The sequence below is a fragment of the Hyposmocoma kahamanoa genome, unplaced genomic scaffold (genome assembly GCF_003589595.1).
Source record: "Hyposmocoma kahamanoa isolate Upper Pololo Valley unplaced genomic scaffold, ASM358959v1 81, whole genome shotgun sequence".
Lineage (NCBI taxonomy): Eukaryota > Metazoa > Arthropoda > Insecta > Lepidoptera > Cosmopterigidae > Hyposmocoma > Hyposmocoma kahamanoa.
In genome coordinates, this window is record NW_020654080.1 from 11,306,389 (window position 1) to 11,333,737 (window position 27,349).

Genomic DNA, 27,349 nt, shown 5'->3' on the forward strand with positions numbered 1-27,349 from the left:
TAACGGCAGATGTCTATTGTGCCGAACTCCGAACCATGTTGACAAAACTAGCAGTAAAACAGCCCCGACTCATGAATCGATCTTCACCATTATTGCTCCACGACAACGCGAGACCTCACACAGCACGAGAAACCATTTTGACCCTTCAGGAACTGCAGTTAGAAACCATTCGTCATCCTCCGTATTCACCAGACCTTGCTCCAACGGACTACTATTTTTTTCGTGATTTGGACAATTATCTACGTGACAAGAAGTTTTCTTCCCAGGAGGCAGTACAAAATGCTTTCACACAGTTTGTGCAGTCTAGATCGTCGGAGTTCTATCGCAAAGGCATTAATAACCTTCCCATTAGATGGCAGCAATGTATAGATAATAATGGCAACTATTCTGATTAAATAAATTGGTTAAAAATTTAAAAAATAAACAATTTAGATTTTCAGTACAAATCGGCAATTTCATACTTTAACCCCTATTAATTGTGTTTTATGTATGGTGTTAGTGAGTGAGTGTATAGTAGGACATATTTGAAATGTTCGAATCCACCTGAGAGGTTATCTTTTAAACAATCACAACCACTTAAGAACTCTAGAATGATAAGAAGGAAAAAGAAATATTTCGTATAAATTATGTTTCAATATACCAATTGTATGTATATGTGCTATCTAAGCTTAATTGTCGCCTAATTTAACAGATCTAAACTAATATTAAATCTTCAGTCCTTGGTTTACGAATAAGAAATAAAGATGCATTGACCTTAAATTTTGTTTAGTTTGCACGAGTCGATCACATTAGATAAGATAATATTTTTTGTTTACAATAGAATAGAAAACATTTATTGCAACGCCACAACATAAAAATACACCAAAAAGAAAGAAAATTAAAAAAAGGCAAAATAAAAAATAAAATTTTGATTTATTGTAAAATCTAAAATCTAAAAAATTATAATTTGATTGTAAAATTAGATATTTTAAATAATATCAAATTTTAAACAGTCAACGCAACTTGAATGCTAATGCCACAGCCGAGATTAGGCAGTGACACTGGTTTACAGTGGGTCCTGTTTCTACGTAGATCTCGCGTAGTTCGAGGAGCATTAGCAGCTTTGGGTGCAGCAAGAGGCGCAGGAGACGTACCGGGCGCAGGTCATTGCGCTGTACATTGGCAAGCCTATAGGGCACTGCTGTGGCTACGAGCTGCTACGCTTCATCGCCCGTAAGTATACTAACTCCCATAAGTCCCAAGTCTTCAACAGTTGAGTAATGTGCTGCCAGATTGACCAATACCAAATACACAAAAAAGAAAACCGATCAATAATAAAACAAGATAGACATTAAAGTTGATCTATATTATATATTTTGACGACCTCGGTGGCCCAAGGATTTGTGAGTGCTGGAAGTCCCGAGTTCAATTATCAATTTAGGAAATAATTTCAAAATTAGTTCTGGTACGAGTGTTCCGGTTAATACGACGGAGTTAATTCCATTGCTTTTGTACACATAATCATCCCTGGTAATCCCCTAGTTCTAGACCAGGTAATTGGTGTGGTTGTCTGGCACGTTATTTATTATTATTATATCTGAATTTGGCGTTAACTCGCCATATAGTATAATAAAACCAAAACAGGTATTCTGTCAAAGCCATGTCGAGGGTATGCATTGTCTTCGCAGAGAAAACATAGAAATAAATTCATTTATAAATAATTAAAAAACCTGTTCCACATTATGTTGCAATAATATTATTAGGAACACAGTCAAAATCTAAGTTGCCATTAAAATGGAAAAAATATTCCACAGTGCAGCAGGAACAGCGGAAGCTTTTCGTTTAAAACTCAGCGCCCTAGGCGCTGAAGCGAGCGCTTTAAGCGGAGCTGAAAGCACGTTGCGCGCGGGGGGGCTGGTGCACGAGTATGCGCGTGCTGCGGGGGGGCGACGGGCACGAGCGCACTTAGCCGCTGCCAGAGCGCCTACGCACTGGCACCAGGCCATGCCTCTGATGGCTTATCATCTCGCGCATCAATTGTATCCTTTTTCAAAGAGTTATGGAAAACACGGCTAACTTAGGTAGGTCTGCGACCTGCTTCCTTTTTTTAGAATACTAAGCGATGGGACGAACAAATCGTGCTTTTCTGTGAGCTGTAAACCAGCCACACGACATAAAATAATTGTATAGATATTTAAGACATATTGCATTAAGTACGCTCCCATTTGCCTAACTAATTTTGTTAACAAATATGAAAAACAATGAAGAACTTTCTATTCTATTCTATTCTGCCTTTAATTTCACCGGAACCCTTACTTTTCAAAACCGGAATGCAGTACGTGAGCATTACTGTAGTGGCGGCAGAAATAAGTAAGGCGGCAGTACTTCCTGTGACGAACTCATTCCCATGGGCGAATTCTGATGACGACATTTTTGCAAATCAGTTTGTATGCGTTGATATACAGGATGATAAAAACATCACTGACCATTTTAAAGGAGCATAATGTATAATGGAAATAAAAAATACATGTTCGGTTTTTTTAAATACTTGACAAATAAATAAGTTATGACGTCTCAAAGTTTTCCGGCAAATTGTGTATTGACAATCATCTCTATCAATATTATTATATTGACACCCGACAATAATAGACGGATGTTGCCATAGCAACAATCTGTGGGCGCGATGATGAGGCTTCGGATTCGATGCCCGGTAGAACCCGGTAAATTAATTGCTGTGGTTGTTTGGTATTTTAATTTATTTGTTTGTAATAAATTGAATTGCAATTTTTCCTCCATACTTTCTAAAGGCTTAGGATCGTCAACATACAGAAATTTTTGTTAAAACAGAACGATATTGTTACATCGCAAGTAGGTACTACCATATTCACGCGTATTTAAAAATTTGCAACCAACTTTTGTACAATTATCGATCGTAATCATCGTCATTATCTGCTGCAATGCTGAACATAGGCCTCTCCCAAAGAGTATGAAAATGAAAATGAAAAATCACTTCATGCAGTCAGCAATACTTCAATAATTGCTCAAAATTCCATCCATTCACATTGTAGTCCACAATACAGTCTAGCGCATGTAATAATGCTCCTCCATAATTTCCGAGCACGTTTTAAAGCGTCAAATGGATGACTTAAGTTTGTCACGGCTTTGGGCTTCGTTCATATACACTCAGCGTTTAACTTCGCCTCACAAAAAATCTCATGGAGTAAGATCAGGTGACCTGTGAGGCCAAGAGACGCTCTTCACAGCATAGAGGCTTCGAGCTTCGTGAAGATTGCAACCACTTTCGATATAAACACTAACCATCTCGTAATACTCCCGATGGGAATACATTGTTACGCAACGACGACTGCAAATCGTATGCGTTTGCGACGACGACATTTTAAAAAAGCAAAATATTTTTTTATTATTATTTTATTTCACTAATGTGTTGTATTACTAATTATTATGCATAGGAAAAAATATAATGTATATAAGTATATAAGCACATAAATAAATTGTTTTTAGGCTAAGTGACGTTATCGGCTTAATTGACCAACTATTAATTGCAGCTTTACAGATCGATTGAAGCAGTTGGTTCCATACGTTTACAAAACTATCGACTTGGCATTATGTGAGCGACTGGGTCTCTCTAATTTCGGCTCTCTCATTCATTCGCCTGGTCCGTGTTTAAAGGAACGCCATGAAAATTTACATATACAAGAGTGTCTTTTTTTTAATGGGACAGTATGCGGAAATACAAAACCATTGAAGATACAAGGAATCTGTCTTAGGAACCCATTGACTTACAAATAAATGGACGACGGGTCTAATACAAAAACCACGAAAAAAATGCCCCAGGTCAACCTATTTAAACGTAGTGACATGTAAAGGAATATGAAAAAGCTAAAACGTTGAATTTAAATTGTAATGTCATTGCAGTACTGCCCAATTTTTCTTGCAACAATTGAAAGGCGCAAAAAAACACCATATTCAGCATCTACTGGAAACTTACCACAATGCACCATATGTAGCTTCTAGTGAAAACTACTTGACCACAGGTATAATGGAGTAGCCTTTATTATTTATAAATGAATTTTATACGTAAATGTTGAATTTTATACAATGCCATTTATTACGAGCTAGGGTGACTGACTTTTTTTCTTGAGTTTCGAGAATTCTCGTACCCGATTTCTCGAGTTATTCGAGATTTTTTTTAAAAACCGTAAAAAATCAGCTCAATCAACTATAAAACTAAATGTGAACTTTTAGAAAGTTTTTTTGGCCTGGGTGTTCTGAGTTATGCCCCGGAATAAATTCCATCGTTTGTGGTCCCAGGTTCGATTCCCAGTAGAACCAATTTGGGAAATGAACTTTTGTAAATTGGTTCTGCTCTGGGATTCTATTGCTCTGATACTCATGGGCAGTATGTACAGAGAGTTCCCTAGTTTCAGATCAGGTGATTGTCTTACAATAGAATACCCAGATCAGAACCATTTAAAAAAGCTAATTTGTTAAATTGGTCCTACCGGTATCGAACCCGGGAACTTCTCATCCAGTGCCCACAGTGCACAAACCGTTAGACTATCAAGGTTGTACTATTTGTATTATTATGCATTGTTTGCAAGTAAAAGCTACAAATTGCTTAAACTTAAAAAAAATCCTATTTAATTTGCACTGTCAGTCTGCTTCAATTACCTTCTTTGTTTCTTAAGTTGGTATATTTTGTCATTCATCCAACTTTTGATTTTTAATGCATTTTGGCGGTGTAAAATGTTCTCTGTTAATCTTGTCACTTTCTTCTTAAGTTAAAGCTATGTTTCCTGGATAAATTCCTGTATTCTCTCCTTTCTATGCACAGTTCACTCATTGATGTAATCACATACCAAAGCTTTAATGTTATGGTCTTTTATCAAGCTTGCATCAGCTCTGGTTTCCTTCATTTTCTTAACCCGTTCGTGCATAGTTCTGAAATTATACTGCACTCAAAAACGTCACCACTTTTCTATATGCCGTAGTGCTTACATTGATTCAATATAATTATTACGGTTTATCACTGACGACGGTTGATTCCGTCAACAGGCATAGTCGTACTGCTCATAGTTCTTGCAAATGTTTCTTGTGCATGAAAAAGTACGGCTATGACGGTAGTAGGGTATTTGCCGTTGTGAGATAATTACAAAATTAAAATGCGCGATATTGATTGCGCAAGAGAAACGCTTTTCAAAATAAACACTTAGGTACTAATTAATATATAATAACGCACACACTCAACATTGCCCAGCATTAGGGAAACCCTGTGTCGCGGGTGCCATAGACAACCACAAATTACACCCAAACTCACGAGAGAAATAAATGTAGGCCATACACATATTTCTCCCGAAAAACCTAAAAAAATACTTTCGGGATTATGGAAGTTCATGCAAACGTTATTTCGGGCAAATGTATTTTCGGTCTTCTGATTCGTAACCGCGAGCCGTAGAAAGAGTACAACAATATTTGAAAGTATTACTAACATGTATTAAAAAATATTTTAATAATAACATTAGCATCAAAGCGACTCTATGAAATTTTTGTTCTAAATATTTCAAACGATTTCAAACAATTGAAATTGACGTGATGGGTCTCGTTCAGTCATTTATGCAAGCAATGAGTCGGAAAGAGACAGTTAGCTATTTGATTATTTTGATTGCTTTTGTAATTTATATTTACGATTAATTTAAATATAAATTAAATACTATTATATACTAGTGCATAAAATAACACTTTTAAATGATAACTATGATAACACAATGTAGTACTTACTGAAAATATGATATACCATCCTGTTTTTTCAGTTTAGTTGAGTAATTTTTACACGGTTTTACCACACAATACGGCATCATTGACAAGCGCGCTGTCAGTCGAACAAACGAAGACTAAAGCGTGATTGACGCTCTATATACGATTTTATCGCCCTGTAAGTTCGGACACTTTTTAGCGCGGACCCGACGTCCATTTATTTGTAAGTCAATGTAGGAACCATTAAGTATTTTTTGTGAAAACAATTTTGGCATAGTCAATTGTTTTGTCGAGCTGGAGTTGTCCATAAAAATTAATAAAATTGATCAAAATTTTTATAATGCTAATCAGGCTCACCGTATTGGACGAAAAAATCGTGACAGCCGAATTTGTCAAATTTCATAAAATATTTTTCATACTATTTTTAATTTAATTTGTTTCTAATGCTAATAGACTCAGTTTCTTATAAGTATGATTTCATTGTATGAGAAGAAAAAAATTGATACAACAGAAGTTAGTCAAATTAAAAAAAAACACTCTGTATAATGAATATAAAGTGAATCAAATCAAAAAAAAAAAAAAATCAAAAATTCATAAAGCATTCTATAGATATACTCGTTTCTTATCTTATCGATGGCATACACTGTAATGCTTGCCATTATGGGTGAAAGGACTTGCCAATCAGCATAAGGTACTTGGAGATTGTTGCCCATGGTGCGCTAGATGTACAGGAAAGGTAAGGTACGTCGTGCGAGGAGGCTTTTGTTCGCTCCACATATAGACTCGTAACACGCTTAACATCAGTGCCTCTACGACTTTAATCAAATCAAATAATTTATTGCTTTAAATGTGGTAAGTAGGTACAATACTAGATGGTAATGTTTACAGAATAATATATCACACATTTAGCCATTTCTGACATGCAATATATAAAATAAGGGTCAATGCAACATGCTGTGTAATGACTAATATAAGCATGGTAAATTAAAAAGCTGTGTCTCTAATTAATTACATTTTACTTTATACATAGATATAATAATTTAAAAAAATTGTTTTTTTACATAATACTGTATCACTTAAAACCTTTTCTTAAATTATTAGTCAAATTATGAAATTACAAATATGAAAATAGCAATATAATCTAATTATTCAAAATTTCAATTACACTGTAATATGTTTTTTCTTTCAACCACTGTTTTAATAAACACTTAAACCTATTTAGTGGTTGTGATTTTAGTGAATCTGGCAAACTTTTATAAACTTTGAAACACATTGACTTACTATTTTTTTGGTACAATGCCGTTCGTGGTGTTGAGTCCATAACCAGTCTGTTTTGGTGTCTAAGAAATTGGTCTTGGTTATCTTTCGCTTTCTTGAACAAACCTTCATGCGTTCTTACAAAAGTACATAACTCATATATGTACATACTCGGGAGAGACATAATTCCTAATTTTTTAAACAAAGGTCTACGTGATTGATCTGGTGGTGCCCCACACATCGCTCGCACACATCTTTTCTGTGTTATAAAAGTCAGCATCAGTACTGTTTCCCCACAACAACAAACCATATCTGAGGTTTGACTCGACATAGCCGTAATAGGCTGTACTTACAAGTAGGGTTTGAGGTATTGCAGTTCTTCTAAGTTTACTCATCATATAGACATAACTATTTATTTTGTTACAAACTTTATTTATGTGACACTTCCTGTTGCAGTGATCATCTAATTGAAGTCCAAGAAAACGCGTTTCATTTAGTTCTTTTAATTTGTCTCCTTCGTGGTGTATATTAAGTTTATGTTTAACACCACCGCGATTTGTAAATTCTATATAATTAGTTTTGTCAATATGTATATTCAAATTATTTGATTTTAGCCATTTTGTTATTGATTTTATTGCGTCATTTAAATTTAATTCATTATTATCAATGTCATTGATTTTGTCGAGTGGTATAATTACTGAAATGTCATCTGCAAACAGAATGCAATCATAGTTCGTCACGTTAGGAAGAATATGAATAAAAGAGTTCCCAGAATACTCCCTTGGGGTACTCCATATCTATTGATTTTATATTTTGATCTATATGTCTCAATAATAGAGTCTGTACCAATATTTACAATCTCTACACACTGTTTCTCTTCCCTTTTAAGTATGAATTCATCCATTCTAGTGATTGGCCTCTGATTCCGTAATTTTCCAATTTATTTAGTAATATTTTATATATTGTGCTCTACAAAGTCGAATGCTTTGGTCATGTCGAAAAATATACCTATTGTTTATTTTACTGTTATAGTTGTCGATAACGACCGCGCAAATAACTTCACAGTTTTGTATGGCAAATTATACAGAGCGCCCCTAGCGGTCACAAGAAGAAACAACATTTTGTATACAAACATTTTACGCAGTCACTGTCAATAACTGTCACTGTAATCTTATAGTAGAGGTGAAAGTGTAGTGTAGTAGTATTTTACATTAATAAAAAAACACAGCTCTGCTATACTTTGATAGATAATGAGCACAAATGATCTATTCCTGTCAGTAATCGGACTGATCTAACCCACAACAATAGAACCTGAAACTTCCTGAACCGCGAATCAGATGGGCAGTAAGCGGCGGTTTCGAGTTCGGCTGGTGGCTGGCCAGTGTCAACCAGCCGCGCCTCGTACAGAACTACGTTTCCATGCTGGAACCTTGGTGTGAATGGAATGCTTGCTCACGTACGTTTCCTCCTGTTATTTTATTGCTGACGACGAAATTCTACCTCTCTTTATATCCCTCCTGAAGAAGCAAACAGCAGTATGGTGATGGTCAATCCGTCAGCTTATCGTGGTGATAATGTGTCATTTTTAACCAACTTCAAAAAAAGGAGAACGTTCTTATTAACTGTATTTTTGTGTATGTATGTTACGCGATAACTCCGGCTTTTGTGAACCGATTTTGATGATTCTTTTTTGTTGGAAAGGGAGTACCTATTTAAATTTGAAGAATATATTCCACCTCGTGGCAAATTTGGGGATGAATGACTTTTGAGGTCGGTTTTTTAGTACCCTGTGATTATTTTAATCTTAATTCCGAACTTTTTTCATTGCCAACACCGTCCTATTGCTGGCATATGGTCCTATATACATGTTTATTTGGAACATCAACAGATTACACAAGTACATTTAAAAATGAAAACATTGAGTAAGGCCTTCTTAATTCTTCATTTAATAAGGCTAAGCAAATAAAGGTGTCCACAATTCTTCCCCGTTATTGCCATTTTATTCCATCCAATGTTCTATCCATCTTCACTTCGCTATCCGCCATCGCTTTCTGTTCTCATCTTTCGGTATTCAAGTCAATTCAGCTCCCGAGATTTTTTGCGGTTCTGCCTATGCGACACCATTGACTCCACGGCAGTCGCTACAAATGCGGGCTCTTGGGGCCTCGGTGACGAACTTGCCATAACATTTATTAAAATGTTGTATTGGGGCTATAACATTTTTACTTAATATAAAATCGCACCCTTGTTGGTGTAATAAGGCCACATCTGTAAGATGACAACTTTTCATTAGAGAGGCTTAAAGATTCTATGAACTAAGTGAGTTGATAACTTTTTATGCTTATTTTATTGGATAAGGTACAGCACGGATTACAGATCAGAATATACATCAACAAAATATTCTAACTAAAACTTAAATAGGAATGTTATAAAATTTCACACTTACATAATTGTTTCACGTACCTCGTATTATTTTTATACCGGTTGCGACTGGTTGGTCTTCCTCTCCACAATCCCGGGAGTATCACTCCCTTAACTGTGCCTCCACCAGGAGGCACTGTTAAGGAGAGTGAATCTGAACCGGACAAGCCGGATATACCAATACTGGCTTGTCTGGTTCAGATTTAATCTGGTTGGGTGTGGTGCCAATGAGTTGAGTGTGTGCGTATGAGTAATAATAATTTATTACTTAATAAAGATTGTTCAACAGGTCAGTTTATCCTGGGTTTATCATTACTGGACTTAGAAGACGCGGAGAACGCGTATACCGCATTTTGCAAAGCCGCAAAGGGCGTTAGCACGGAACCTTTTCTACGGCAGTTAGTGGCCGCTCCAGATGCCCGGTTAACGCAACATCAGGCCCTTGTTCTATATTATATGAAGGTAAGTTACTTGCTGTTTAGAAAGGAACTACCAAATAGCAATCCAAACCAAAAATGTCTTCAACCCCTTTCTCAAAAAAGTGTATGTTTAAACTATATACTATATACTGTTGAGATCCCGTTGTCACCGGTTTACTTAGCTCAGAATTATTATTCAAAGTAACAAACTCAACTTCAAAATAATTTTTATTTCATGAGTAAGCAAATTATAGTTCAAGCCGTCAAGCCATTGATTAAACTATTCATTCGTGAGGCAGATTCCCTTCAGAAGAATTCTTTAGAAACTTTAGGGGTTGGCTCTTTGTAAATAAACATTTGTACATATTTATCATTTACAATATTTATGTATTTAAATATAAATAAGGTTGAGGTCTCAACGGTGATCACTACAGTTGTTGGATATTAAAAAAAATTGATCACCGTTAAAGTAAAAAGCTATTCAGGGTCTACAGATTGATTATAATAATAATTTACTTTATTTCGGAAAATATCCACATTGTCTTAGTTAAGTAATCCTTACAAACTATATTAGTAATACCATGGACCAACAATTCAAGAGGGCCGCTAATATTTTTTTTATAATATCAAGTGACGGGACGAACAAGTCGTGCGCCTGATGTTAAGCTACACGCCTAGCCATATATTTATTTTATTTTGTTTAGGATTAGCGCCATCTAGCCATACTAGCAAGCGTTAATTTATAAATTAGTTTCACCAAAATACCATCTATTGACACCATTGACTTACAATTATAAGTCAGTGATTGACACGCATATTTATCAAAGTTTAGAAAATAATACATCGTCAATATTTGAATATTGCAAGAAAAATTTATTAGTTTTATTTCATATTAAAGATGAATTGGATGAATTGGCCAAACATCGTGACATTCAATAAACTTAAAAATTACAACCACACCATGGTTGTCTGGCACATTATTATTTAGACATTTTTATTTTATTATAAGGTCATAAAGTTGTTTGAAATACATGACGCCGGAGCGTGTGTGGTGCGTCTTGCTGAAACCGCTATTAGCATCGCTGACAAGGACGATCCGAATTTGGTAAGTATACGTATAAAAATATAATCGCGTAGTAATACAGTAATTTGAGCCACCTTACATTGTCAGTGTTCAATGCTCTAAGCATAGAAATTGTTTGATTGATCAAAAACTATTATATATGAAATTGATACTCTAAAGGTCATTTCCATTGTCCTTGTTGAAAATTTGAATTTGTAAAAATAATCCTCGGATTTACAAATATTTCTTCGATGATAACAATATTCTTGATTAACTAAATTATTTTTAAATTATTATATATATATAATAATTATTTTATATATATTATTGATAACAATATTATAGCCCTTTAAATCTAAATATAAACCCGGGAGTATACTGCCGTCGGAACGAAAAAAGGCACGACTGCTGTATAAAGTACGCATAGTTGTGCCTTTTTTCGTTACGAGAGCAGTATAATAAGCTTGCACCATGGAAATGTTTTTAAATTACGGAATGCTTGTGATAATATTTTTTTTTCATTCGTGAATCTCACTACCTAATAAAAAAAATAAAAAAAATTACTACTACTTTTATTCTACATGTAAATCTACATAATATATAATCCATCGGATCATTTATGGCAATTTGAAATAGCTGTTCTATTGTATAGACAAGATTAAAAAATCAATAGTTACAAATCGTGCATACTATGACTTTTAATGAGTAATATGCGCGTGCGCAGGCGATGTTCCAGTGGCTTGTGTTCAAATGGCACCTAGCAGGTGGCCGGATAGAGCGCGCGCTGTCTGCCGCCGCCGCCAGCCCTGCACCACACGCCCGGCAGGCTGCTGCCGCCACACTACTCACTACTCTTGGTAATTATTATATAATCTTATAATTCATATTTACATAAATATTTAACAATTCAGACCGATAACTTTTGGTTATGACAAATTAATCACTTTTTTATTTAAAATAACCGACCTCAAAATTTCGTGGCATTATATCTATTTGCCAAGTTTTATTGAAATCGGTTACTGGAAAGTGCGCGAAACCGGATTCATCCCCTAGTTGCCGCCCTAAGAGATGGAATATTTTCTTCAAGTGTAAATGGGACCAAAACTGATGTGCCCTCTTGGTACTTTATGGTCAAGACACATCGACGACGATCGGCAACCTGGCCCGTACTAATAGCACGAATGTGGCTTGCAGTACCTATTTTTTCTCATCTGGTTTTCGAGTGCGATCACATTATAAATAGTTTTTTTTGCATTGACAAACAGCCGATCGCCGTTTATGCATTCAAAAATTCGTAGACATTGTCCATTGGTGAATTTTGTTTTATTGCGTTGGTAAAGTAAATCTTTAAGAAGCTAACGTTTCGGGCTCTTTACAGGTCCCATGGTTACGGTTGAGTGACCATGGGACCTGTAAAGGACCCGAAACGTTGGTTTTTTTGAATAAACAAATATCCGCGATTTAAATCCGGAGCAATAGTTTCATTTCCTATGTGAAACAATCGCGAAAACTGTATAAAGTAAATAAATATTTGTTAAAGAGTTAATTTTCCATAAAACAGCACAGCGCAAGCAACTAGGTGCGCTGGTATCGTGCGGTGCACTAGCAAATGACGCAGAACGTGCGGCGGCGGCTCGAGCCAAGCTACACGATGCGCATACACATAATCCGTACTACGACTTCCTCTATGCGCTGCACATTTCCAGACATCATTATAGAAAAGGTTAGTGAATTATCGTAATTTAAAGACGACACATGTGTACACGTTTATTGTGGTGTATTGTTGAAATTGTTTAAATACGGTAAAACGTAGTGATGCAACGGAAACAGATGCTAAAAGTAAATCTTAGGGCGCGTTCCCTCTATGTCGTATCGTTTTATTTATCGTTGGACGACAGTCGCGTCTAGCCTGTTCCCATATCACGACTATCTGTCGTGATTGTGTCGTGAACGTTTATTTTATCATTGACTGACTGTCGTGTCTAGTTGTTCCCACTAGATCGTGACGACAATTTATCGGTTCACGGCAGCCGCCTTGTCGTTTGCACGACTATCTGTCGCATCGTTAATTTGTTTGAAAACTATTTTGCCATATCATTACTGTGACAACTGCGCTCCGATTGACCAACCCGAATTCGAAACAATTGACGAGTATCGTCAATTGTTTCACTTCAAATCAACATTGAGCTTTGCTATAATGGACGAAAATTGCAAAATTACATATTTAATAGTTAATTACCGATGAAATTTGATTCTGTTTGTCCTGTAATTAGATGTTTTGGTGTTTTTCCCCACACCACCGAATGGAACAGCACGCCATTGTTAGATAGATATATTATCTTTATTACAATAAATGCAGAACATTTTTGGAATATACGGAGACGTACACACAGGTCAGTTGTTGGCGCTGTACTATTTCAGCTTTGTAATTACAGTGCAAACGAGAGTTGATATTTATAAGTATTTATCACTGATGATTTACCAGGAATGTATGCCCTTATTATGTAGGCCCTTATTTCGTCTCTATTTCTGGTTATATACTCGATGAGCTGTCGTCACAACATAATGGACACGCTCCCTTAGTGGAAGCAGAAGTGTTAATATTATAAAGGTATCGACTGCCCGTGTTTTTGGTTTCATAATATAGGTTTTTGATCATGAACTAAATTAATAAAATTCCCAATAGTTGTATTGTAATGAAGTAAAAATTTGCCCTATTTCGATAGTAAAAGGAACCCTAATTTCCGAACGTTTTAGCACAGTTAGCCAACAGTTGAATAACAAGTGTTGATAATCCTGTTGATATTTTGGCTATCATAAGCGTTCATTGATACACGACAGGCAACGGCGCTGAATTACAATCTCCTGTATAAATCTTAGCGGCAGCAGTGATGTACGAGCGCGCCGCCCGCTGCGCTGCAGAACGTACGACGGGCGCCGACCGTATGCGCCGGCGCTGGCTGGCTGCTGCACTTACCTGCCTGCGCCTTGCCAAGCCCGACCACGCCTTCCTCGCAAGACCCGCGCAAAATAGTTTACAGGTACAAATACGTACAAATATAGAAAATTACATGGGTCCTGTAATTTTCTATATTTGTTTCTAATTTATTTTGCATGGACGCCGATTTTATTTTATTTATTTTTTAAATACATTTGCTATGGAAATTTAAAGAAAGACAGAAATATTAATAAGGAAACCAATATTTCGATTTTCCTGCACCTTCAATCCAACCTTCTTATATTTTGAACTCATTGGGAAAACTTAAAAATTAAAAATGCTCTAAAACGTTTAATCTACGAATGTAATGGAATCGAATATACGTCATATATTTTGGTGACGTACGTGCAAATTGAGACTTTTGTATACATACATTTTAGGTGATCGGTCCAGAAGAATTGGCCGCAGAACTACGAGAAGAAGATCCAGATTCCATGGATCCTGTACAACAGGCGTTGCTCAGTAAGATAGCATTGGTTTTATCACCCATATAAATTAGTGTTGATAGTGTACCGCCATAACACTAAAAAACAAGAATTTTTATTTATTTATTTAACACACATTTCAATATACATTATCAAATATGCTCAGTATTATACAAAGCATAACTGGCTTACCTCATACATAATTTTTACATACTAAAAAACTAAACTACACTAACAATAAATCTAAAACAATAAGTGGGTATTTCATTAAAAAATTACACTAATTATTACATTGAAGCGCAAAAACGATCGTAGCGGAGTAGAACACAAGCATCCACACATTATTATGTATATATTCTTCAAAGTCCTTACGAGGGTACACGTAAATTTATTTTTCATCACAACGTGCAGGCTGACGACTCACCGCCACCTCGTGCCGAATTGACACCGAAAAAGCATTGGATCTTTTCCTTTTTTTCATTTTTTAATATGGTACACAGATAGCATGGTACATATAAATTCAAAAGAAATTTTGTTTCATTCATACGTAAATCAAAGCCAAAAGTTTTCATGCTCAAAAATAAATGTTTTTCTCAAATACTCAACTCAACATTTTGGAAATATAGTATGAATAAAGAATAACAGTCTTAAGTCTCATTTTCCTTTTTTTTTAACTTCCTTGCAAGTGTAATGAAAAACATTGATGTCAACACAGACGGAACAGCACATATAAATCTTAGGAGCTATTAAAGTATTATGCATTCAGACTTTACATAGACATTCAGAATGTCCCACTGTTCGCAATTGCCTACTTATCGCACTTGTAACACAATGTATTATTACAGAGAATGAAAATATAGACTTCGAAAGCCTATATCCGAGATTGAAAGAAGCGGATCCCGAAACTCTATTGGCGGTGACCAAGAGAGTCCTTAGCACTGACCAGTTTTTACCTCGTTGGTTCGTACTTAGATATATGGTGAGTTTACAAGCTTTTTTTTATAGCGAAAAAACTTCGTATGATTTCATGGCGTAACTTTACTCAAATGTAGTTAAAAAATCTCTGTGGCATAAAGAGTCAATAAACTTATGTGGAGAAATCCAGAGTTTATGGATACCTCACAGACATCTGGGAGATTCGGATCAGAAACAATAAAATAGATCTAAGTAAATTATGTAAAAACACATTTATTGACGACTGCAGTCAAAAGTATAATGTCATCGAAAAAACAATGACATAGAAACATGAAAAGATATTTAATTTTGAATTACAAAGGAACGCACATACTAAAAAGGTTTGCTCTATTAAAAATATTTAACCTCCAACAACTTGACAATATAACAGAGAAACATAAGGCGGATTCGACACGACACGTCAGACAAATATAGTCTGACGTGTTGTGTCGTGACGCGTCAGAACGGTATCGGTTTCATACATTTAATATGGTGAGATTTACGTTACTGTGTCGCAATGTTTTGTGATGGTTTGTGTTGTGTAGCGTCAGAGGCGATCCCGGCCTGCGTCAGGACGGAATAGTTGGGGGGCGGCGGATCGGCTGCGGCACTACAGATCAGACAAGGGTGCACGCGCCAGTGCTGTGTTGTGACCCGTCAGACATTGTGAACGTACGAACTCTCCGAGAGCCACGACGGTATTGTTCCAAAATATCGTCGGAAGGCGTCAGAACACGACATGTAGATGTGAACGCTAACCATCATGTCAGAGCGAGTCACGACACGACACGTCAGACAAATATAAATCATTTAAACTATATTTGTTCCATTTAACATGACAACAGCGGTCATTGACCCGCATAAATTAACAGCGACCGATCGCCGCTGTCTGTAGCTATCTGTGGCTCTAGTGAAAAAAGCCAACTTTACAAGGAAACGCGAAACTTAACGCTATCATATTTAATTTTAACTGTTTCCGCAATGATATTATACTTGTAAACAATAGATGCGCAATCTGCGCCTCCAAACGCGGCCCCATGGCACTGTTGTCCACTGACAACAGTGAAACCAGTCGCCATCTTGAATTCGAGTGAGTGCAAAGTCACCGAGACGTGACAACAAAGTATCAAAAATTGTGAAATATGTAATTAAAATTTGCAATTCTCGGTTCGAAAATGATCATAAAACTACTGAGTTTACTTTCCACAGGTAAGTTTTGCTTTTGTTTGTTTAGATTGTCGTCAATAAAAATAAAAATGAAATAAATTTATTTTAAACATCAATGTTGCCAGTAAATCAATTTTCATTTGCCCATAATATTGGGAGTTAACCCTTTTGAAGTTACTTTTGACCTTGTAGTCAAAAGTGATTCTAATCCAAGTTTATTCGTTGTAACGTTTTAACGTAAAGTGTAACCGTAATAGGTACTATTAATACGTAATACTATTAAAAATGACATTTTGTTTGTTTCCCAGAATACTTAAAGATCGAACGCGCAACGGAGTGGATAAAAATTATACGACTTTTACAAAAAGATACTTTGAGTAACAAAACACAAGGCAATTGTACAACAGGCTAATGAATGATGCACAGTGGCGTTTAATAATTTGTAATAAACTATAGTTAAATGTTTATGTATCAAGTAATTTGTAATACCTACCCCTTTATACATTTTTGTTTTCATTAAATAGAAACAGAAACTTTGTCGGAAGACAGTCTTTTTATCATCTTTATCCAATAAATAAAAAAATACTAGAAAAGCAAAGAGTTCCATAGTTTAGAAAGATGATTACTATCTATCTCCATCGTGTCTCTTTCCACCAGTGAGGCTACAAGAAATTAGGGAAAATCATTTCTAAACCGGTAACACTGGTCGTATCTCTTAATGCACTACTACTATTTCATTTTGACATAATAAGTTTGACATTCGAAAAAATGAGACAAATATATTTTTCTTTGAAATTTCAATCAGTTTCAAAGCTAGTCTTTAAATTTGCAAAGTGGTCCCACATTTTAGACAACTGTTTGTAGGACATTGCGTCTCTAGTATTATTTATGCTCACTGGTTTTTCGCGTCTGCTTGTTGGGATATATTCTGTAGACTTAGCATGAGCACGAAGACAAAAAGTATGTCTTCTCTCAAGCTGTCAGTTTACTCTAAAAAATAACGTCATTTGTACAGATTCGAGGGTACTGAGCTTACTGTTACATTGGGATGACGGTAGACAAAAGTTTATCTAATTTTATCTGTTTGCGCTAATGCTGATGCTGCTAAACTATTTCACAGGAAGTAGACGGAGCAGGGTGTATTCGTGCCCTGCTAAGCGGCGGGCGCGTCGTAGAAGCAGGGTCGGCATGCTGCGAAGCTCTCCGCAGCGCACTTTGTTCTATCCAGCCGTACAGCCCTGCTGCACCGCGAGCTGCGCCACTCGCGCTTGCTGATTTGTTAATAGCTGAGTTACACCATCACTTGCAGCATCCAGCTTCTAAACAAGTTAGATTCATTTGTTTTGCAAATCTAATTTTATAACACTTGTGTAGATATATCGAGTTCTTAAAACTGGAAATTAAACTATTTTTCCGGATTTAAATATATTTGTTCGTATGTTTGTTCCGTATACTAGTCAACCGTGAGTCGTGACAATGGGACCTGGTAAAGGGCCCAAAACGTAGGCTTGTTTGAAAAAACAAATGTACGCGATTTAAATCCGGGAAAAAATAGTTTCATTTCCAACTTGTGTAAATAACTTTTTGTATTAAACTTATAATGACATTTACCATAGAATATGTTTAAGATTGTTAAGAGCACGTACTACCAAAATGTTTCTACAATCTCACCATTCTGCCGCAGTTAGATGAAAGGGAGTAAGTGTCATTTTTGTCAACAATTTTGTTTGGTATACAGCCGTGATCAGCAAGAAAAGGCCGATCTGTCACTATTTTTATTTTTTCCTAGGTGAAGAAGGTATGAATTTACAGCAAGAGAAAAGTAGATTTTTTTTATTTCATTTCTTTAAGCATTATTTTCTCGGTTTTAAGTTTTGTCACAAGCGCCCTTTCAACTAACGGCGGCAGCATTGTAAAGCGCGAGGCACCTAAAGCCAATAATAATAATTATTATTATTCATCCTTCTACCTCTATCATCACCCATTAAGGTGCGCCGTAGAATTCCACTTAATAATAATAATAAATATCTATTTTTGTAACAGATACACAAAGTACGTAGGTAAATCAAGGTAGTCGGTAACGTGGCAGAGGTGCATATTGTATAGAGATTGGTGCCTGAACTAGGTAGATGCGAGAGAGAATGCGTTAGGTAGTCATGTGTCGTTGCCGTCGTCAATGGACAAAATGTGGTTTAATTTATATTGCCGCGGATCGGAATCGAATTTTTCTAACTAGAGCATAATGAATTTTGTCAATTATGTAACATTTAAACTAGATACAAACCAGGTCGCTGAGAATTCTCTCTCAGTCTCGGGAATTCCCGCAGCCACCGTATCGTTGTTTATATGGTACATAATGGACATAAAGTTAGTTGCTATTTACAATGTTTAACTGCCTCTGTGGCCGAACGGTTACCATGCCGGACTGCCACGCAGAGGTCCCAGGTTCGATTCCCGGGTCGGGAGAAATATTTGTATGGCCTACATTTATTTCTCTCGTGAGTTTGGGTGTAATTTGTGGTTGTCTATGTGTGTGTCCATGGCACCCGCGACACAGGGTTTCCCTAGTGCGGGGCTATGTTGAGTGTGTGCGTTATTATTATTATTATTAAATGTAAATTGAGCCTACACTACTGGGCATAGTTGAAGAAATATTATGTGCACCGATGAATGTTATCTCTTGGAACGACTTATCCTTTGTATTATAATAAGGTAATAAAACCGTTAACACTTCTTTTACTTAAATCGTACACGGCTTTACCGATCTTGTTACATCGTACCAGTTATGGGTGTGCTAAATGTTTGTTAATTCAACTGTATGTTTTTTTGTATGTATGTTACGCGATAACTCGGCATTTGTGAACCGATTTTGATGATTCTTTTTTGTTGAAAAGCGGGTACCTCAGTAGTGGTTTTAAATGGGAATTTGAAGAAAATATTCCACCTCCGAGGTGGCAAACTAGAGGATAAATCCTGTTTCGCGCACTTTCCGGTAACTGATTTCAATAAAACTTGGCAAATGGATGTAATTTCACGAACTTTTGTGGTCGGTTTTATTAGTTACTCTATACTGAGATTATTATCTGAATTCTAGTTTTAAATTATTTCTTTACTCTTTTTTTTAACAGTAGATATCGTTTACTTCGTAAAATCTACTGACGATTTTTTTCTTACTAATTCAACAAGTTATTTACGCATAAAGATGATCAACTTTAGAATTATGTACTTGTTTGCACTATAGAGATGGCACGCGCGTTACCGAGACGGTTCACTCTTTTGTTCTGTTGTACTCTACAGATGAAGCGATAAGACGAATCGGTGTCAATAATATTTATAACTAAAGGTAGTGCGAGGTCCCGCTCACTGAGAGCTAGGAAGTCATTGCCAACAACAACGTCTCACGTAGCCGCATACACGCTCCAGTGCGCTCGTATTATTTCGACGAGTCATAATGCCCGTATATATCATAGGCGATAGCCAAAACTCCAAAGTCAGACATTATGAGTGAGAGTCAGAATGGCGGGTGTACCTTAATGGATCCTGTCAAATTTAGTATCAAAAAAATGTACCTAATTTATACTATTTAGTTCCTCTCTTTAAAAAATTTGTACCTCCATCAGAACAAACTTATAGCAATATCAAAGGTACACCCGCCGTATTGACTGTCAATATGGCGGGTGTACCTCGGATTACCAGTGTTTATTTAATAACTATAAAAACTTATTCCCAAAATTTGTACCTTAATAAGAGGCTGTATGGTGGAACCTTTGCCTAGTAACCCAAAAAATGGTGGAAATTTATAAAAAATTACGAAAATATTAACAATTTTCATTTCACTGAAACTTCGTTATGATAGAGGTACAAATTTTTTTAAGAATAAGTACTAAATGGTGCAATTTTGATACATTTTTTTGGTACCAAATATGTCAGGATTCGTTAAGATGCCCACGGCATTCTGAAATCTCAACATATTTTGTCTTATTTCTCAGAAACTAACCAGCAGATCTAGCTGGAGTTTCCTTTACTTCAGAGTACTATTAAGGTACAAATTTTTGGAATAAGAAATTTTTATAGTTATTAAATAAATACTGGTAATCTGAGGTACAGGTGAGACAGTCAATACGGCGGGTGTATCTTTGATATTGCTATAACTTCGTTCTGATGGAGGTTGAAATTTTTTAAACAGAGGTACTAAATAGTACAAATTAGGTTCATTTTTTTTATACCAAATTTGTCAGGATTCGTTAAGGTACACCCGCCATTCTGACTCTCACCATTATGATCATACATTAAATTACAATAAGAAGCGTCGGAACAAACACCAATGAATTACATTTTAACTTGTTCTTTTTAATGCTAAACGGTAGGTTTTTCTGCGTTTCTACGCTAAATCGTCCTTAAAAATAAGTTTCAATAGCACGCATCTGAATACAATACGACAAACCCATTCAATAAGACTAGACGAAATTAGAATTGAAATTTATCGGTTTTTGTTCAGAGGTTCCTGTTTATTAATATTTTTAAAATTTAATTATTCACAGGTTTACTTGTTCTTTGCTTTGCAGTGACATATTAAACCACATTTTCGTTACAGGTGTACGACGAACTAACTCAACTTATCAAAGATTACACGCAAGTTGTAATAAGAACCTCAGACGATATGAAAGTGGCACAACTTAAGCATGCAATTAATGTTAAAAATAATTAATTTCAAACTTTCTTTTCTTTATTAAAACATTTGTTTTTACTAAAAACGCCTTTTATTAAAAAATAAACATTATGACAACAACAATTGAAATAAATACTATTGACCGTCACCTTCCATTTCGCGTCAAATTAATTGTAGCAAACAAACATATTTGAACACAATATTATTGATATAATACCACCTTATTCCCTTTACCTACCCTATATTTAATTTGTTATGAATTGAGCAGCCTTCAGAAAAACTTAAAGTTACTGTCTTCCCTTTCCCTTTTGTATATTTATTTCACTCTACTAACCAAAACCCCGCATCCTGTTGATTACTGATTTGATGCAAAAAGATCTAAATCATTCGTCTTATCTGTTTCACGTGCATATCTACGTTAATGCGATATGCCAATAAATGTTTATTAATTTTGTAATGTATCCTCGCATCGATTTCTGATATTAAAGAGATTAATTAAGTACAGGACGCACTACTATATACATAGATTCAAAGATAATTTTCGAATAATTTTGATTTTTATCGTACGCGTGACGTAAACCTCCATTTGTTCGTAAGTATCTGTTAAATTTCGCAAGTAAATTCAAGTTTGATGACTTTACGTTCGATGTTAGCACTTGTTTTGTATTTGCAAAAACAATATCGTAAATCATATCTATTTGAACATCCGGTCGGTTAGGATTCAACTTACATTAGTTATTTAAAACCAATATAACTGAATTTGCGTAGGAAACTCATTCACCACATTATGCATACAGCGATTACACAATACGTCTTTAGAAATCGTATTACTTGATATTACAATACTATAGAGTGAGTACTACGAATTAGTCATTATGAATATTTTTGGAAGATTTTCTAAATAGAACTTATATACTAATCTTTGACACCCATAAAACAAAGAGATAATAAGCCCTCTTTACACAGTCACTCTATCGCGCGTGATCAGGAGCGTACAGGATTCGCGAAAAATCCTGCACGCGCAACCGTGCGCGATTACTTGTTTGGAGTTTTTCAATTTTGTCGTGTTTGTTTTTGTTACAATCGAAAGAGCGTCCGTGTAAAGGCTAATTAATAGCGCAGGATAGACCGCGTGAAACTGGCGCGTGTTGAAGTGAGCGATGCTGGCGCGTGTTGAAGTGAGCGATGCGCGCGCGTCTGATGACCGCAATCGCGCGATCTTACCCTTTTCTTTCCAAGTTCTTTACACGCGCGCACCATTGCTCCTGCCCTCAGAACGAAAAAAGGCACAACTGCTGTATGAAGTACGCATAGTTGTGCCTTTTTTCGTTACGAGGGCAGTGTATCACGCGCGATAGAGGGTTTGTGTAAAGCTCGCTAATAATACACTTAGTCAATTAATGATAATAGTCCGCATAATTATCCTCTTAATTACTATTATAATTAATGAATTCATTTAATTATATGCCAATGACCAGAGTAGGTTGAACTATTAAGGGTAAATGACCTCAAACGCTATGTATAATATGGATATGACTAGGGATTCTGGTGTTAATTATTTGTGTTGGCTGTTTTTGTTCCCAAGACTCAAAACGTACACTCGCAAATCACAGAACAATTCTTTGTGCATTATTCGAAAATAATAAGATAAATTTGAGTTGACATTTTTAGGAGATAATGTAAAATTTCTGTTCAAATAACAACTATGGTAAAAAATATCAATTCTGGTTTTTAATGACTAGTCGTTGCAATATTTACACCAATGCAATTTAATGTGTAATCATTCATCAACCTAAAGCAATTGGCACATTCTAAGGGTCGAGTTACACTGAAAGAGCAGAGGCGCGCAGCGGCCGGAGGGGCTAGCGCGGTGCCTCTTTGAACTAGGCGCTACAAGTCTCGTGACTGCTCGCGGTGACGCACTATACATTCTATCACTTCAAATCAATTTGAACTTTTTTACTTAAAAGATAAGATTCCAAATGCGAACTAGTACTTTGCACCAAAGTGCTCCTTCGGACGCTGCCCTTTCAGTGTGACTTCACCCTTATATTGATCATCACCAAATGTTTAAAACAACGGCGCAATCTAAGTATAAACACAAAAATGGCTCATTTGTAAATGAGACATGCATGCTTATTGCATGCTAGACACATAACCACACTAATTTAATTTGATGTAGTGGATTATTGTTGAAACTGGTGTAGTTTTGGTAAGTAGTACAAAAATAAATAAAAAATACAATAACTTTTAAAATACTGATTTCCGCGGAATTATTGTTTACTTAAAATGGGTTGTTGGACGTTCCTGTTCCTAAAAAAAATGTTTGCTTAATGGGTTGTTGGAGGTTCCTGTTCCTAAAAAAAATGTTTGCACAACTTTCCTCATATTGTTACATTCTTAAAAATGGCATATTATGAACAAGTTACAAATAGCAAAAATAGTTCTACCTACTTCAGTCATGATAATACATACATTAATAATGTTATATTAATTATAATGAATTGGTTTTATCATATCGTTTTGCAGATAAACCAACGATAAATAAATGTACTGTTATATTTATTATACATATTTGTGTTATATAATATATATATGAAATTTTACTTTACCAAGACCAGAGTTTTATAAAAAAACAAATATAGGATTACAAGGGGAACTGCCTCAATGTTATAGGATTGCTATCTATCACATGAGGAACTTTTAGTCAAAACAACACTAAAACTAAATATCACAACACCATCCTATTAATGCCTAAGATGTACATACCATACCCATAATCTTAACCTAGCGCTGATTTAGTATTCTGTACTACTAACTTTTGGAGAAAATACCTTAAGAGGCCTTTGGAGTGCCGAGGTCGCTCCCAGAAGGGTGTCAAGGTTTTTGGAGGAGCTTGGTTGGCACGAGTAGGACCCTGCACCTGCACTACATGCAAAATAGGCGCATGGACGTCGAATTGCGGACAACGGCCCGTTATACTATACCTTACCCTAAGAGTCAATACTACCTCAGTTTAAATTCAAATTTTTCCCCTACTAATACAGTTCATTTTGCTTAGGTCGAGTGGCAGGGACAGTGGCTTTATTTTTTTACAAATGAAATTAAAGCCATTTGAAATATGTATATCATATAGTATAAGTGTTCTATTTTGTTTACTTGATATTAAAAAAAATCATCAGTTTTCTTCTAAAATTACGAGGTACGTTTGTGATTTTTTCTTTCGTGAACATTTTTAGGAATCATGTTTTCACATATAGTAATCATTGTATATCCTCAATTTTACCATATAATTTTTTCCAATGTATTTGATTCAACACTTTCACTGTTATGCAGAATCAACCATTTGAGGTAGTATAGACTCATAAGACAAAATGCAAGTGAGTATAGAGATAACTTAAATAAAACTTGGCTGTCATTGCAGGCTGATAAAAATAGTCTGGCATTATGAATATTAAAATTATTCTCATTATTATACATTTTAAAACACATACACGTCATTATGATTATCGTTTGGTCATTCTTACTCTCATAATAGTCAATACCAAACGGACAAGTTTTTCATAGATCAAAAACATGAGAGCTGCCGTCATTACAGTCTGGAGAAGCTTGGCTTCCAGACCCCTGAACAAAGTAGATGGTTTGTCCTTTACGTCCTTAACAAGAGGCTTCAGACCTGTACCAGCACGAAGTCTGGATTGCACTAACTGGATAGGATATGTCACAGTTGTAGCAATCGCTTTAGCGACAGCACCTGCTAGGAATGCTGTGTACGTATCAAACTGGCCTTTAGAGGTCATGTTTCTCTTCAAAGATTCATATACCATGAATTGTATGGCTGGGTTTGTGACAAGAAGAAGAGAAGGAATTGTGCCCGACCACAGGCCCTTTGCTCCTTCCTTTCTATAAAGTTGATACAGTCCTTGGAACAAGTTTGTGTATGTGTTTGTTTGCATCTTCATTCTAGTATTAACCACCCAGAGTGGAGAAGTGATGAGCACATTGATGCTGCCAGCAATTATACCAAACATGAGATCTTGCAATGCAGATGGTTTTGTAGAGAGAACTTTACGTAGAGAGTGGAATGAATAGAAATAAACAAAGTTTGATACTGAGAGTGACTGCAGCACGGGTGTTAAGCCACGATAGAGTGACTCTATACCTTCTTCATTTGCTAGTCTCAAGAGCAGCTCCCATGATGAGCCTTGGAGTTTCTTTGAATCTTCAACTGAATAAAACAAAAAAACAAGTAATGAAGTAAAGATTTTTGTCAACACCAGCATAAGTAACGAGTTTTTTTAATTAGGTACCTTGAATTCTTGTTCTTATAGTATCCAAAGGGTAAAATGCTGTCATGCCCACCACACTGCCCTGAAAGTAAAAAAGTGTATTATTCAGCAGTACAAAGTAAATGTGCTATAATAATTATGTTTAGACGTGTGCTGGTTCATGTGAATTTATTAGTATCATTATGTATATTAAATACTGCGTTCATTAATAAATAATAATGCTTAATATATTGAGATGTTTAGACTTACCGTAGCCCCGGCTAGAGCGTGTACTAGAGTTTCATAACTAAACAGTGAAGAAGCCATTTTACTATATTAAAATTAACGAGTCATCTATATTTGGCTAGCCCCACATGACTTTTGAACTAGCACGCAAGTGATTCAAGGATTATTTAATTTGACCACTATTTGATTAAAAGATAAATACATATTGACATTCGACTTGACATTTCTAAATTTTTTTTTTAATTTATTAAGGCTTTGGGATTCGCTCTGGACCTTTTGGAGGGAAAAGTGTCGTTTTTATTTTGATTTCAATTATTTTGTGAAATCTAGTTTAAAGTGGAATTGGATAGTGCTATTGTGCCTTAATCGAAGATTAAAACGCGAAATTATACAAATCTTGAACTAAAATACACGTATCGGCCCGTTTTAAGGAATCCCGAGTCAATCCAAGCACGCCGCCTCAAATTGCCTATCCTCTTTGTGGCGGCCATATTTACAGAAACATATTTAAGCTTCATGTTTAGGCTGATGGCTTTGCCAAAGCCTTAATAAATTTAAAAAAATTAAGGCTTTGGCAAAGCCATCAGCCTAAACAACTTTAAACTAGATTTCACAAAATAATTGAAAGTCAAAATAAAAACGCTTAGACTATAGAAACTTTTCCATCCTCTAAGTAAAAACGACACTTTTCCCTCCAAAAGGTCCAGAGCGAATCTCTGACATTTCTAAATGCATGGAATTAATAAGTACTTCGTTGTACGAAGTAAAAGAAATGTGAGTCGTATATTTTTTTTTATTGAGTATTGGCTATAGAGCCATCAAATTCAACAATCAACAAACATTTTTTGAAACCCAAAACGTGTTAATTCATTGGCTAAATGCGAAGACAAAGCCATTATTATATATAAAAAAAATATTATACTCAATAGAAAAAAAAAGTTTGAAAGATAAATCTAATCTAATTTTTGAATAAATCTTAATAAAGATGTGTTTCTATTTTAATCTTTTTCTCTTGTTACCGATTTGACCGTTTCTTCTTCCTCCAACAACTCTTCACATGTTCAATCTTTATATGTTCGTGTTAAATAAATCAATAAAAATTAAATAAAATGCTTATTTCAGTAACACAATTAACTTTACATTAACAGTGGATGGTACCTCCTATTAAGCTTATCAAGCCTGTGAGGAGGCTCCGCTCTTCCATAGCCATAAATGCATATTTAACTCGTACTTAACGTAGTGTTTAATTTTTACATTTCCTTTCATTAGAGTTCCTTTACCTACCCGTGTGTCATGCCTCCTTATGTATCCTATTCTCAAAATTTATTACATTCATTTATTATTACATACAAATAATATAAAAATTTAGTCCTTGTATTTATTTATTTTGTGTAATTTATGTATATAATTCAAATTATAATATTTCTTTTATAATATATTAATTCCTTCCAAACTTAGCTCTCTTCCCTTTCTTTTTGGTTTTCCTCCCGTCCGTTTTCTAACCTTTTACTTTGACGTTGGCACAAAGTTTATGTAGTGCCATTATTAAAAAAAAAAATTGTGGACTATAAAATTTTCATTTAATTGAAGTTCAATCAAGATATCACAAACTACTAATAACAAGATATCAAATTAAAATTAAGCTCAAAAAGTATTATTGAGCTTTAATTTCAGATTTTAACTGATTAATAATATATCAAAGAGTAGA

At 35.4% G+C, this 27,349-nt stretch overlaps 2 protein-coding genes across 6 annotated transcripts in view; one reads left to right on the top strand and one right to left on the bottom strand.

The window, feature by feature from the left end:
* LOC113234047 (nuclear pore complex protein Nup160 homolog) overlaps nucleotides 1–21,200 on the top strand; it is a 39,366-nt gene extending 18,166 nt beyond the window's left edge. For all 3 annotated transcript variants that reach the window (XM_026469270.1, XM_026469271.1, XM_026469272.1), the window contains 12 exons: nucleotides 1,072–1,212; nucleotides 1,794–2,018; nucleotides 8,349–8,467; nucleotides 9,722–9,894; nucleotides 10,861–10,956; nucleotides 11,639–11,771; nucleotides 12,476–12,637; nucleotides 13,795–13,955; nucleotides 14,293–14,374; nucleotides 15,183–15,316; nucleotides 17,579–17,785; nucleotides 21,053–21,200. In XM_026469270.1, the coding sequence (XP_026325055.1) occupies nucleotides 1,072–1,212; nucleotides 1,794–2,018; nucleotides 8,349–8,467; nucleotides 9,722–9,894; nucleotides 10,861–10,956; nucleotides 11,639–11,771; nucleotides 12,476–12,637; nucleotides 13,795–13,955; nucleotides 14,293–14,374; nucleotides 15,183–15,316; nucleotides 17,579–17,785; nucleotides 21,053–21,166 (1,747 nt within the window). In that variant the 3' untranslated portion in view covers nucleotides 21,167–21,200. The remainder of the gene's footprint in view (nucleotides 1–1,071; nucleotides 1,213–1,793; nucleotides 2,019–8,348; nucleotides 8,468–9,721; nucleotides 9,895–10,860; nucleotides 10,957–11,638; nucleotides 11,772–12,475; nucleotides 12,638–13,794; nucleotides 13,956–14,292; nucleotides 14,375–15,182; nucleotides 15,317–17,578; nucleotides 17,786–21,052) is intronic.
* Nucleotides 15,364–25,765, bottom strand: LOC113234048 (peroxisomal membrane protein PMP34-like). 3 transcript variants are annotated; one of them, XM_026469275.1, is made up of 5 exons: nucleotides 25,666–25,765; nucleotides 25,438–25,498; nucleotides 25,290–25,355; nucleotides 23,962–24,055; nucleotides 15,364–17,777 (listed from the first exon to the last, which is right to left on the bottom strand). In XM_026469275.1, the coding sequence occupies exons 1-5, from the start codon at nucleotides 25,720–25,722 to the stop codon at nucleotides 17,750–17,752; spliced, it is 306 nt and encodes a 101-aa protein (XP_026325060.1). In that variant the 5' UTR covers nucleotides 25,723–25,765; the 3' UTR covers nucleotides 15,364–17,749. The 3 variants fall into 3 exon arrangements, 2 of the variants coding, with proteins under 2 accessions (XP_026325060.1, XP_026325059.1); XR_003310768.1 differs by having other exon boundaries at nucleotides 23,962–25,355; XM_026469274.1 differs by lacking the exon at nucleotides 15,364–17,777 and having other exon boundaries at nucleotides 22,712–25,355.
* Between the last annotated feature and the right edge of the window lie 1,584 nt (nucleotides 25,766–27,349).